The sequence below is a fragment of the Tamandua tetradactyla genome, chromosome 8 (assembly GCF_023851605.1).
Source record: "Tamandua tetradactyla isolate mTamTet1 chromosome 8, mTamTet1.pri, whole genome shotgun sequence".
In the NCBI taxonomy this organism is placed as follows: Eukaryota; Metazoa; Chordata; class Mammalia; order Pilosa; family Myrmecophagidae; genus Tamandua; species Tamandua tetradactyla.
This window is the reverse complement of record NC_135334.1, coordinates 100,725,336-100,738,718: the sequence shown is the minus strand read 5'-3', so window position 1 is coordinate 100,738,718 and position 13,383 is coordinate 100,725,336. Positions and strand designations below refer to the sequence as shown.

Below are 13,383 nucleotides of genomic sequence, written 5' to 3'. Positions count from 1 at the left end.
CCTATTCAAAATGCCATTCCAGTGGATCCCCCTCTTACAATTGACATTAAGAAACTACATAGGCCACCTTTGTACCATTTCTGGAATCTTAGCAAATATTAACAGTGAAAGGGGATATTTTTCCCCCAGTAGAGAACTGCAATGAGACTAGAAGAAATATACTACAGACTAAGATCTAAAAGACATTCAATCTATGGTTTCAATTTATAGGGTATCAACCCTTAGTTTCCATGTGTTTAAAATTTCCATTTATTTTTACACAGCAATATTGGAAGGCATATTCTAAGATGGATTATTATATTGCAAGTTAGACTTGAACATTAGTAATTTGTGATAAGGAATTAAACTTATTCACCAGGGAATATTCTCACCTTCTTTAATAAAGGAACCTCAAGTATTGGTTTCTTTTGATCCTATGAATGCCAACCTAGATATAACAATTGACATCTGTCCTTCAACTTAGTTTGGCATGTTTCTGGCAAACAGGGTGCAACGGTTGCACCTTTCCTAACTGGGTTCCTAGAAAGATGGTTTTTTGAACTGGAAGTAGATCTGTGTCTGGAGGATGCCCTTACTTGGAGCATATTTACTCTTACTTTGGATATTCTTTCATCAAATTCTGAGATGAAAATTTGCTTTTTAATTCACTGAATATTAGATGAGATCTGGAAAATGCAATGCAAAGAAGTAATGCATGACTGTGAGGGAAAATTCTAAAAATTATTTTTAAGTCATTGTAACTAAACTCAAGAAATCTAGTTCATCATCATGTAATGCAGAAAAAACTTATCTAGATTTTAACGTAGGTTCTGAATGAATCATTGCATAATACACAAATCAGTGTTTTAATAATGAATCCATTTATGAAGAAAAGTTTAAATTACCAACTCTAAGTCACTTACATATATCATATATATATTTTTTTTTTTTGACAAACCAGAACAACATTCTTAACATACAAACATTCCATATATGGAGTACAATCAATGGCTCACAATATCATCACATAGTAGTCTATTCATCACCATGATCATTTCAAGTCACTTACTTCTAGAGTACTATGGAAAAGAAGTAAATTTCTATCATGTGAAAGCCATTTCCTCCTTATTCACCCATTTCCTCCACCAGTGTCAAATCTGCATCGTGGTATGAATTATCTCTTGCCTGTCCTTTATCCCTATATTTTATTATTCACAGACTTTTCTCAAGAACTTTTTTGCACATCTAATACCATCTTTTTATCTGCCTCTGGTATGACCTGACAAACAGAATAATTTGTGTCTCCTCTTCTTAGGGTGTAAAGTATCACATTTACTATGAATATATTTCTATCACCTTATGAAATTACAAGGAATGGATAGATTTAGGAGAAAGGGAGCACAGAAAAGTAATTATTTCAGTTAAAATTGTATTAACCAGAATGTCTTTTTAAATGAATTTTTTACTTAGATGTATATGAGATAAATTTCCTATCCCAGAAGTAGAACCAAGTAATGTATTTATTGAGTAAACTTTAGCTATCAACCCCAGAATCCTCTCTCTGAAGATCAATTGCCATCACAAAATTTGTTAGACATATAGTATATCACATAGATGATATATAGAAATGAAAATTAAGTGGATTTATAGGTATTTGTTATTAAAGCAATCCTAATAATTTCATTAAGCAAGGATTCCAGAAAATCACCTTAGGAAAGTGTAATTTTTTTTAACCTATCTAATATGTTCAACTGGCTTGACTACTGAGACATCAGCTATTTAGGGAGGTGATGGTAAACATATAAAAAATATTTATTTCTGCTTTTTCCTTTGTTCTTTCAAAAATAATGTAATCAACTTTGCATATATGTAAATGACAATGGCATGAGAATATTACCATTTTGAAAGTGAACATGATTGAAAGGGGTTGTATAGACCTATGTGTCCCACTGATTAACACTACAAATACAAATAAGTTATTGCAAAAGCAAAAAAAAAAAAGGAATATATCCAGCTAAATCATTAATATCTAGAAATGTATTAAGTTTAATGATTTAAAGGGTTTCTTGCAATTTTCAATGCATTTTTATTTCTGGGAGTCATTATTAATATTTTTATTCTTGTTACATTTGCAACTCAACATCTCTGTATTCTTCCAGTCAAGAGTTTTCTTATTCTTCCTTGTTTTCTTTCCTTTCTCTTTCTGATGTTCTTTAACTTCTTCCCTTTAGACTAATAAATTAAGTTCCCATATGTGGAGGTGCTGTGAGTTCCTGAGCTGTAGTGGTGCCTCTTCATTAATCAGGGAGTAGAATCCTTACGGAGATAGCCCTGTTTTCCACTGAACCAGGTGTCACCGCATTATAGTAGAGGTTTAGTATCAGGGCTTTGGTCTCTATTTCCTGACAACACTCATAAAATACACTAGCAGGGCATAAAGTTCATATAAACAATGACCAAAATGACATTAGAGAGAATAGAGACCTGTAGGTAATCGGGAGGTAATTTTATAAATTAGGAAAATTTAAATGCTTTTTTTTAGAAGAATGGTAGTCCTTTAATAATTATTCTTTATCTGCATGCTTCACTTGTGACATTGGAGGTCATGAAATTTGGATGGGAGTGGGAGTATGTGATGTCAAAATATTTAAAAAAATCTGAGAATTCAAAGTGTTTGTTTTATGTCCTTAGTTAATTTTTGCCTTTATGTTAGGAAAAAATGTTACCAAATTTTAGGGTAAAAGAACAAAGTTGGCATTAATATTGATTTTATCCAGTTGAAGCTGGAATAAGATAAAATTTACTCACCTCTTCTGCATGGATTCCACACAGCTTGTTTCCTGACAAGAGTTTGTTTTTCAAGCTTTTATTCTGCAGAAAGAAATATAGCATTACTGCTAAAAAGTGCTAAATATTAAGAATTTCATTCGATATGACAGCACCATTGTTCTATGCTCTGTTCACAGATAAGAACTTTGTGATGTGAGATGTGATAAATCGATATAAAGTTGAATAAAATCTGTAATCTAAAATAATGATTTTTAATTCAGTTAAAATTATGATTGATTATAAATAATACATTCATTTTAGAAAAGGAAACTTTATTCAGCACTTATATAGGGTCCCACCTCATTCTAAACATTTGTTTTATATGGTATTTTATAAAATACTTTTAGTATCAAAAATGCAATGGGTACTAATTTCTGAAAGCACCTTGTGAAAGATAAGCATTTATTGCTGCTGTCATATAGATATTGGTCATATTGTACCCTATTATAATGCAGACAAAGACTCATCAAAGGGTCTACTTCCCTTTGAGGACTATGGCTTGATAGTCATCTTATATTCTTGATGCCTGAACTCAAAGATCTCCTTGATGCTCAGAAGCCATTTCTTCTCCCAGGCTTCTGAAGGTGAACCTCTCTGCCAGCCATGTGTGCAGGCAGAGTCGTTAACCCTTTGAACCATAACTGGCCTAGATTCCTATGTCTGTTCCTTCTGATATGGAAAGCCATTTGTTCCTAACTATGTGAATACAACCCCACATAGCTGTGCAATTCTATTTGCCTCATTACACTCAGGCTTTTTGGTCTTTTGTTAGAGTCATTATAATACATTTCCCAAATTGCACCTCTCCAACATTTATCACATGGAAAGGTAAAGGAGTTCAGAGAACTTTGCATAACTCACAAAATTTAGACCTCATACTGGCTCTAGCAGAGCAAACAGGGTAATGACAAAGTATATCTTATACATAATGAGTCTAAAGACACTGTGAGTTTTTATGAGCACCATGAGAAAAATGAGCGTTTTATGCACAGTGAATAAATAAATGACTGAATGAATATAACAAATTTATGAGTTCTTCACTCATAATTTCCTCCTGATTTTGAACATTTTTCTTTTTTGTTTTCCTGTCAAGCACTCAGGGAATATGCTGTCCTAGTTTGAAAGAAACCTCTGTCTATATTTTTCTTTTTGGTTAAGAGTTGAAATTCTAAAAAGCTTCTATAGAATTTCAATGGTATGAAATATTGTACACAAACAGGGAGAAAGTTATCTTGATTTATTTAGTTATGAGTTCTTGTAAATATTTGTACTCATCATAAATCAAGACACAAAACTGGAATCATGAAAGAGAATCTGATGTATTCAAAGGCATATAGCTACAATGAGGGAATATATGCTGATATGTTCCAACTTAGATTGTAGAACAAAAACCACCATCTCTAAAAATTAGAAAAAAATCAGTGAAGTCATCCAATATGAACATTTGCATGTCAAACAATCCATGCCTGAATGTTCTGTTTATTACAAATGATTAGAAACAGCTATAGATTAATAAATTGAGAAATAAATAATATATTGAAACACTGGCTCTGGATAGTGTCTACTATTTAAAGCTTGCATCTCAACTTAACAGAACTTAAACCTTATTCTCTCTTACTTTTCTTTTTGATTATTTTTGGAAGCTAGTAATTAACCTTTATTCAGGTTGCTAACACTCAAGTGGGAATTTTGAATATAGATTTGAGTGTTAAAAATGCTAATGTTATACAATGTATTCTAACTTCCACCCCTCATAGATGATATATTTTTCAGAAATAGAAAACATTAATTTTAAGCAGGATAGACTATTAAGGACCATTTTTTAAATATACTATTTATTATGTTATCTTTTTTGGCCTGCTTAGAAGATTGAGTTTCCAGGAAAGGTATTCCTTAATTACTTGGAAGAAGTTTTCAGGAACTAGGATATACTTGCCAAATTCATACAGTATTGAATAGTGCTTGATTTTCCACCCCATCAGTGACTCTGCAAGAGTCTCTCTATTTCATAACTGAAGTAAGTATTTCTAAAAAGGTGCTCACAGGGCCATTAAATTAGATGTTAATAACGTTTGCCAGAAAAAAAAAAAAGACAGGGGCTTGATGCTGTGGCAATATGGATTGAGTAAAAGTTAAGTTTATATTCTGCAGTATTTTTAAATACTTTATTATACAGATGTACCATGTGTGTTATGTTTTCTAAATCTGTATGACTGTAGAAACTTTCTGCCTGAAGAATATATCTCTTTACTAGAATTTTATGGAATGTAAAATAGGAAATACAACAGCAAGAATAAACTGATATTCAATTTTACGAAAGGAGGCAAATCAAATCACACTAGTGCTTTTTTTTTTTTTTTTTTGCATAGGCAGGCACTGGGAATTGAACCCGGGTCTCAGGCATGGCAGGTAAGAACTCTGTCACTGAGCCACCATCACACTGTCCACACACTAGTGCATTTTGATAAAGCAATTTTTACTTTTATGGTTAGTGCTTGCTGAATCCTGTCTAAGAAATCTTTGTTTACTCCAAAATCACTTAGAATTTTTCCTAAAATCTTTCTAGACATTTTAGAGGTTTTGTTCATTTGTTACTCTTTAAATTACAATTTTTTGGTGTGATGTGAAGTAGAGGTCAAGGTTCAGTTTTGTTTTTTTATACAAATCTGCAGTTATTCCAGAACCCACTGAAATACCCAAGAACCTTTGTCAAACATCAGTTGAACCAATGCTTCCTGTTGGCTATGAGGGAGCATCTGGCACCACACCAGCCCTCTTGCAATAAACTGAAAAACTGGACAGAAACATTTGAAACACATTTTTTCAGACACTGGACAGCAGGAAGTGCCAGACCATGGCCCCTGATAGAGGTGGAATGAGCAGAGTTATCATGGCTTAAAGTTATCGTGGTTAAAGTTGTCGTGGCTTTCTACCTAGAAGTAACTAACCAAATACAACACAGGAAGAAAAACCCAAACAGAACAAATAAGTCTTAACTAACTGGGAAAAAAAAAAAAAAAAGTTCAGCATTAGTGGAAGGTGAGCAGGTGAAATCTGTGTGGCAGAGTACCAAAGCAGCGGGAGCAATAAAGAGACAGGGCTCCAGAATAGTTCTAGGGGATCTCATTGTCTCTTTAGACTAATAGAAATCTACACATGTATAAAATAACTTACCACAAGGTCTGGCAAAGTACAAGCATGAGGGAACTGCAAGCTGAAAAACTGCTAGAGCTCTATACTGTTGGGAGACATTCAATTTCCATGTAGCCAGGATGGAAAGACTCGAACAACTAAGGTATTCAGTGAAGACCTCAGAAAGGCACGTCTTACAAATAGGACTAAACTAGTCTTACAGTAAAGACTAATCTATACCAACCTTAAAAAGTTTACAAAACATATTCAAAAGAATCAAGCCTACTCAAGAGTAATGTCAAGTGGAATAAAATTTAATACTCTTAGAAGAAAACAAAATACATGGACTCAAAATTATAATATTCAAATTCAGAATTCAATAAAAATCTAATCAGGCACAGAATCAGGAAAACGTGATCCATAAATAGAAAAAAATCAATGTATAGAAACAGAGCCAGAGATGCTAGAGATTGCTGGAGACAGTAAAAGGACTTTAAAATAGCTAATCTAAACCTGATAAAAGAATCTTCTGGTTTCAGTATTGACATGTAAAAAACTTGGAAGTCAACACTCATTCTTACAGCAACACAAAAGCTGAAATCCACTGCTTCTCTTAGACTCATTAGAGAATTGAGGTCTTAAGGCTAAGCACCACCTTGAGGTGTGGAGAGAAAGGTGAGTATAGAGAGTCACGGCCCTGAAACAAAAGCCACTGAAGCCTTAAACAGGAAGGGACACCTAAATGACAATTTTCACAAGTTGTGGGAGGCTGAGTCTGGCCAGCATGAAAGTGAAAACTTCCTGGAGGCCTCAAGCTTTGGAGTCCCCAAATGTCATGGGTTCTACCTTTAAGAACTCCACCAGCTTCTCATGGTAAAAGGCTAGAAAGTGTCCCTCCTGGCTCCAGCAAGGGCAGAGGAAGAATAACTATTATTAAATAACCCCAGATCATTCCTCATAGCAAAAGCCAACTCCTTAAGGGAAAATATATTGCCATAGTTTTATCCAATCTAAGGTAAAAGCATTTCCCAGGTTCAGCCTTCTCTAGCTTTCCTGTCTCAAATAAGGTTGCAGGAGATGATGCTAAGAAACAAGGAAATCATAGCTCATGGTCACAGGCCCACTAAACTACACAGATTAAATCACGAGATTTTAGAATGCTTTTCCTCACTACACTTTACCACCAACAAGTACTCTAGTATAACAACAGTAGATTATAACTAAGAGAGCTTCAAGGCACAGATTCCATCTAAGGAGGATGTTGGGGACACCAAAGACAACAGGGGAGGAAAAATACATTAGAGATATGTGCATCACTATACTTCTTTATTCAACTTAGATGAAATGGAAGAAAATTGTCAATACATGTCTGTGTATATATATATGTAAGTTAGGAAAGTTACCCATCTTTTCAACAGGTTCAAAGGAAATCTGTATTTCTTTTTCAGTGTCAGTAAATGATGCAATCAAACTATGCCAATTTGGGGGCTAACATTATCCCATTTAATAGTTGGAAACTGTACTTTTCTGTCTCTGTTTCCTGCCTACTTTTGCCAGAATTTAAGTCCATTTTCAAATGCCTCTGAGATTTGGAAAAAGACTTCTGGGAGTCACCTTAAAAAGTATGATGAGTAAATATTTGCAATTTTCATATGAGGTTAGACGTTTCATTGAAAATAAACACTTTACTTAAGGAACGGAGACATTTTGGATGAATATGTGTATCACTCTGATTTATTCTGGAGTGAGACTTATTCTTCAAAGACAAAACTACTGCCATCTGGCCAGATCCCCTGAAAACAATTAGGAAGATATGATGTACCAATTTTTAGATAATAGAGAGTAATGAGAAATAAAGTTGGCTTCTTAGATCTGCTTGACTCTTCAGATTTACTGTAAATCTACTGTCATGTTGTATTTCTCATTGTGGCTATTTTATCACAGATATAGCAACAATGAAGAAGTGTAAATAAAGAGTTATACAATTTTTCAGATATTTTTCCTTGCTTTCCTAAAGTGTAATCACCCAGCTCAAATCAACTACATTAAAAAAGAGGGGGCAGTTTATGTTAAAATTCAAAGCAAAAGGAAATGGAGAAAGACATGAAATCTTATTGATTTTTTCTCATGTTGCTTCTCAAATCTCACATGCTGTGTTAGTGTGGACTACAGAAATGACGACAAACAATTGAAACAGAATGTAAAATACAAATTATATAGCTATCAAAAAATAAATTAGATTTATAACTATCCTCTTGGATGGATGCTCAGATTATATTGCTATTGAAAAAAAGCAATTTTCAGGGAAATGTATGAAATGCTGGTCCAGGTTTTGAAAAACAAAACAAAACAAAATGAAATGAAACAAAACTATAATCCATAGAAATGTGTGTGAATGCATTTGTGTGCCTGCATGAAATTGGATGGAAGTGAAAAAATACACTCCAGGCCTTTATGTATTCTATTGTAATGTTGAGTGAAAATACAGAACAAAAAAGAATATTTGTATTTTTAATTCAAATGCATAAAACTTACACAAAAATTGGGGAGGCAAGATGAGCAAATAAAACTCTTTATGTGATTAGATGATGTGATTATGTGCAAGGTTCTCTGAGAATTTCTGTTGTTATTTTAATGGAATGTTATAGTGCAATAGAGTTTTCACAATTAAATAGCATTAAATTAAAATATGAAATGGAATATATAAATAACATCATAAAAGTGCTGCTGTGAGCAAATGGATTCAGAGTCACATAAATTTGCTGAGTATTAAATTAGTACTCTTGTTGTTGCTGCTGTTTTGTTTTGTTTTGTTTTTTCTGTTATTATTGCTTATATTCAGTTCCTGCTTCTTCATCTAAACTGAAAGCTGAATATATGTCTCAGTGTCCAGTGCCGAACATTATTCCCCTTGTAGTTCTTATTCAAGGAACTTGTTAATGAAAATCATGCTATCGCTGAGCACTAAGCTGTCCATTCAGTGCTTATGTGTGACATTACTTAATCGTTTTCTTTCTTTTGACAATAGCTGGATATCTTAAATCTGTATCTTCAAAATCCATAATATCTCTACTGTCTTGGTATGTATGGCGCTTCCTGGGGAATAAAAAGGAGGAAAATTTGTTTGTAAATAGAATGCAATAAAATTAGGTGATACTCATTTCCTGAAAATCAGAAGTGGACTTATAAACATTAAACTGTTCAATGTTTGTAATATTTCATGTATTTCTATATTCACAAACCTGGGAGCTCTTTTAAGCTAAAAAAAGTATGATTCTTATATTGTTATACACTTAGGTGTGTCCTCAGTGAGTAGGACGAATAGGTACTCAAAAATTTTACTCGAATGAATGAATTTAATAATCCCTGAAAAGGTTGTAATCACAATCTGAGCTGTTAAATATAAAATACACAAATATCGACATCACCTTATTTTCAGGATGCACATATTAGATTGTCTGCTGAATGTGGAAATTTTCAGGAGATTAGCATTTAAATAGAAACATTGGAGGATTTATCTATGAATGAACAGAATATTTTGGAAAGTAGACATACTAACAGATTTATAGATGTTTCTGCTTTATTAAACAGTAACTGTGATCTGCATGTATTTACAAAATTTTTCATGATGGAATACATTCTTTATTATGAAATTGAGCTTTGACATCAGATGCTAATCAAGGTGTCACTGGGTATTAAGAAGAAAATTTTATACCTCTTGTAAATGACTCCAGAATATTTTAATTTCCTATATTTGACTTTTAGAGATTTGTTAGTATAACATACAAATATGTGCATATACATTTATTTCTATGCATAATTTGTTCATTAAAACAGCAAAATTACATATTACAAAAATTATCACTTGAGAAATCACTTATTTTAGGATAAAACTAAATAAGCCCAGGTGGCTATCTCAAAGAACCAACCTATTTTTTGTTACCAGTGTGTAAGGGATTCCTTATGCCTTACATTGAATTTGTATTCAGATTCTCTTAACATGACTGTGTTTGGATGGTCTCTCTGATTTAACTTCAAATTTAGCACCCATAAAATTTTCATTCATAAGTCACGTCTACAAGACTGTTTAGATTCATTGATTCTGCTCCTTGCCACCATACTAATGGCTAATTTTTAAATGGTGATTCCACATGCTCACTTTAGCAAAGTATATCCTCTATAGATATCCCCACATACAACTTTTCTGTTACCAATTTCGTGACATTCAGCTTAGAATACTATCTGAAAACATTATTTTATACTTAAAAGTAGATTTAGAAAAAGGTCCAGTTAGAACTTGCATCAATTAGCTCTTCATTTTATGTGCTTCTTCTGACTATCGGGTAATTAAATTCATTAAACTGCATGCTATCTGTTTTGCATTCTATATGCCATCTGTCCATTATCACATCTCTGTGCCAACAGAATTTAGGATATTTTTGTTTTTTCTTAGCATATACTTCCTTGTATTTTCTTATAATATAATACTCATTTATTAATTCACAATTGAGCATTACAGGATAATAGACTAAGATCAGGAGGAGAACATTCATATTATCTAGTTCAATCTCCATCTAAATATAGTAAATGTATTAACTTCTATTGATAAAATCTATTTGTCTGAGATAATGTGAAGAGAAATTCGCTTGAATTTCATTTTGTTTTCTTCATTCTGTCTGATTCTAATGAAATAAAGAATGACATGAACATTATTTCACCTGAAGTGTTTATAGTAGATTGTGTTTGGATCAGCATAGGAGAGACTGTCAAGTCTGGGCATCGGTATCCTTGGGGCCACCCACAAATGAGCAGTGATTAAAATGTGTGCCCATGGTCTGCTCTAGTAGTTGGTCATCCTAGGCACCTGCATAGAGCAATATGTTTCCATTAAGCTAAATGTTATTTCTAGACATTAAAAATTAGAATATTTCACTATTTGAAATGTATTTAGAACCAGATATAATTAATTACAGGAAACCACTGTTGGCCCGTGGTGCCTAAAGCTGCATGGGACACAGAGGGCCCCTTACCAAGGACCATGTTGAGGTTGTTCTCAGGCAGCCTGTTCGCCAGGAGCATGGGTGGCACGGGTGGCTGAAGAGGGGATGTCCGTTCTCAGACCATTTACTGATGAACCTCTTCAATCAGGATTAGTGGACTTACTTCTTTAATTCTAGAAACGCTTATGGTTAGACATCACTTAGACTTTGAGAGCATTGTACACTGTTGTAATCGGGAGTGTTGCTTTACTTTACCCTCTAAATGGTGATTCTCATACGTATGAGACCTAATGACTCTTTTACATCAAGAACTAAAATACTAATTGACACTTATTTCCACCCCAAAATTCCAGGACTAATTATTATTCCTTCCTTGAGGGGATATAAAGAAAAAGAGTGGAAAAGAGACCAAGTGTATCAAATATCTGATATTTCTGCTTTCAGGCTTCTGCTGTTGCTTATTCTCCTTACCATAACTGGGTTTTTCTTATAGGAAATATTTTTCCATGCTAAAGTCATGCAACATGTTTGGCACGAACTCCAACCACTTTATCAAGGAAAAAGGTAACATTCAAGCCTATCTGACCAGAATCTTAGTTCAGATCTAGTGTAACACAAGCATTGCTGACAAGAATCAGCAATCCTGCTTTCTTTCTAGAGTTACTAGAGAACAAATGTGAAGGGCTATCACTAAGGTAGAGCTTGTATTAGAATAGACCTAATACAGAAAAATATGTGAGTATGGAAAAAGAACAATTACATCCTGATGGCATTCTTTGCCTCGCCTGGATTCAGCCTTATGTAAATCAAATACTCCTAGTTTTCTCAGAGGCATGCATCTAACATGGTCTCTTGCACCCCAATTGAGTCTTTTTGCCCCCCCCCATAATACATAATCACATAATCCTGTCACTTAAGATTGAAAGTAGTAAAGAATGGCAGCCAAGTAATCAAGCCTAACTCTCATGCCAATGCCATAGCTACCAGGGTTTGGGCAAAGAACATATTCACATGTATACCCATATAGGCGTATATGTCTATATATAGAATTAGGGAGTATATACATGCATTTTAAATTTATTCTAAGTTACATAGAAACAAAAAGGTGAGTTTTGAAATGGAGGGTGTTAAAATTGTCTATAAGTTGCTTTGACTTATGTAGGTGGAAAGACCTCGTATACTACCTAATTAGGAAATACCTCCCAATAGGAATGGTGTTCAGATGTTCGGTCTCTACATCTTTCTTGGACTCTAGCTTGTCTACATGCCAGCCCAGGCTAAAAAAATCATTTAGTATTTTCCCATTGCAACAGAATAACATCCAACCTCAAATATGAGTGACAAAAAATCTTTTTTCAATACATATACTCTGTTAATACAGATTTGCTTTTTGATTGGAAATTTAAAACATCACCATTTTCAGTATAACTTACAAGGTAGACTGAATCTGACAAAACCTCTGACAGTTAAAACAGAGGTTACTGACTATAATTCTAGTACATCTCTATAAACATAGTGATGTTTACTCATGTTCTGTGTAAATGTAAAAGTTCCAACGTCACTATGTGCCTTCATCTTACATAGTGTTTACAGGTAAAATTAGGTATTAATTGAGACTCTTGTTTGTAAATAATGGAAATCTATAATGGTTAAATCATACAAAAACAAAAACAAAAAAAACCAACAAGTAATTCATTGAAAGGATTTCGGGTAAAATCAAGAGAAAGCCTGGGGAATACATCTTAGAAAACAGGCAGGAACCAAGCAGGAGGAGGCATCCACAATCACAAGACAGGAATACAGTTATTGTGATAAGTGAATAACTGAATGAGAGGCTGTAAATCACTGTTCATAATTACAAGGTGGAATGATGAGGCCTCAATGAATTTTTATGGTGAAAAGCAGAATCTGGGACTACTTACGTTTATCAAACATAATAAATTATGTAAATGTATTTATCACATTATTTTTTAGATTGAAATTAAACACACCCATTCATTTCAGGCATCTGAAAACATGCATTGATTTCTCCAAAATGCAATTAAATTTAAACCTGCAAAAACATCTGCAGAGGTATTCAAAATAAAACCAGAGATTGTCATGTCCCACTGTGGAAAGCATCTCCTATTTAAAACTTCCTGAAACTGTGTAGAAATCACTTTATATAACTGTTTGAGACCCACAGTTGTTGTAGTTTGTTGTTAAAAAGCCTGAAGGACGAATGTCCCCTTTCAAAGAAATCAGTTTACAACTGGGAGCCTTATCTTATCCTGTGTTAAGAAAAGATGTAGACAAAAAAAAAAAAAAAAAAAGACATAGAGTTTAGTAGCAATATATAAATGCAAATACTTCACTACTAGAAAAAGTTTAGATTTAAAATTTTACAAATTCACTACAGGACCCTTATTGAAGTTATTTCAGGAAAATGATGGGGTAGTTGGCT

At 33.5% G+C, this 13,383-nt stretch overlaps 1 protein-coding gene across 1 annotated transcript in view; it reads right to left on the bottom strand.

Annotated features, from left to right (window-relative positions):
* The window catches only part of LUZP2 (leucine zipper protein 2), a 569,898-nt gene that overhangs the window by 159,816 nt on the left and 396,699 nt on the right, over positions 1-13,383 (bottom strand). The window contains exon 6 of the mRNA XM_077114242.1: positions 2,788-2,850. Within this exon, the coding sequence (XP_076970357.1) occupies positions 2,788-2,850 (63 nt within the window). The remainder of the gene's footprint in view (positions 1-2,787; positions 2,851-13,383) is intronic.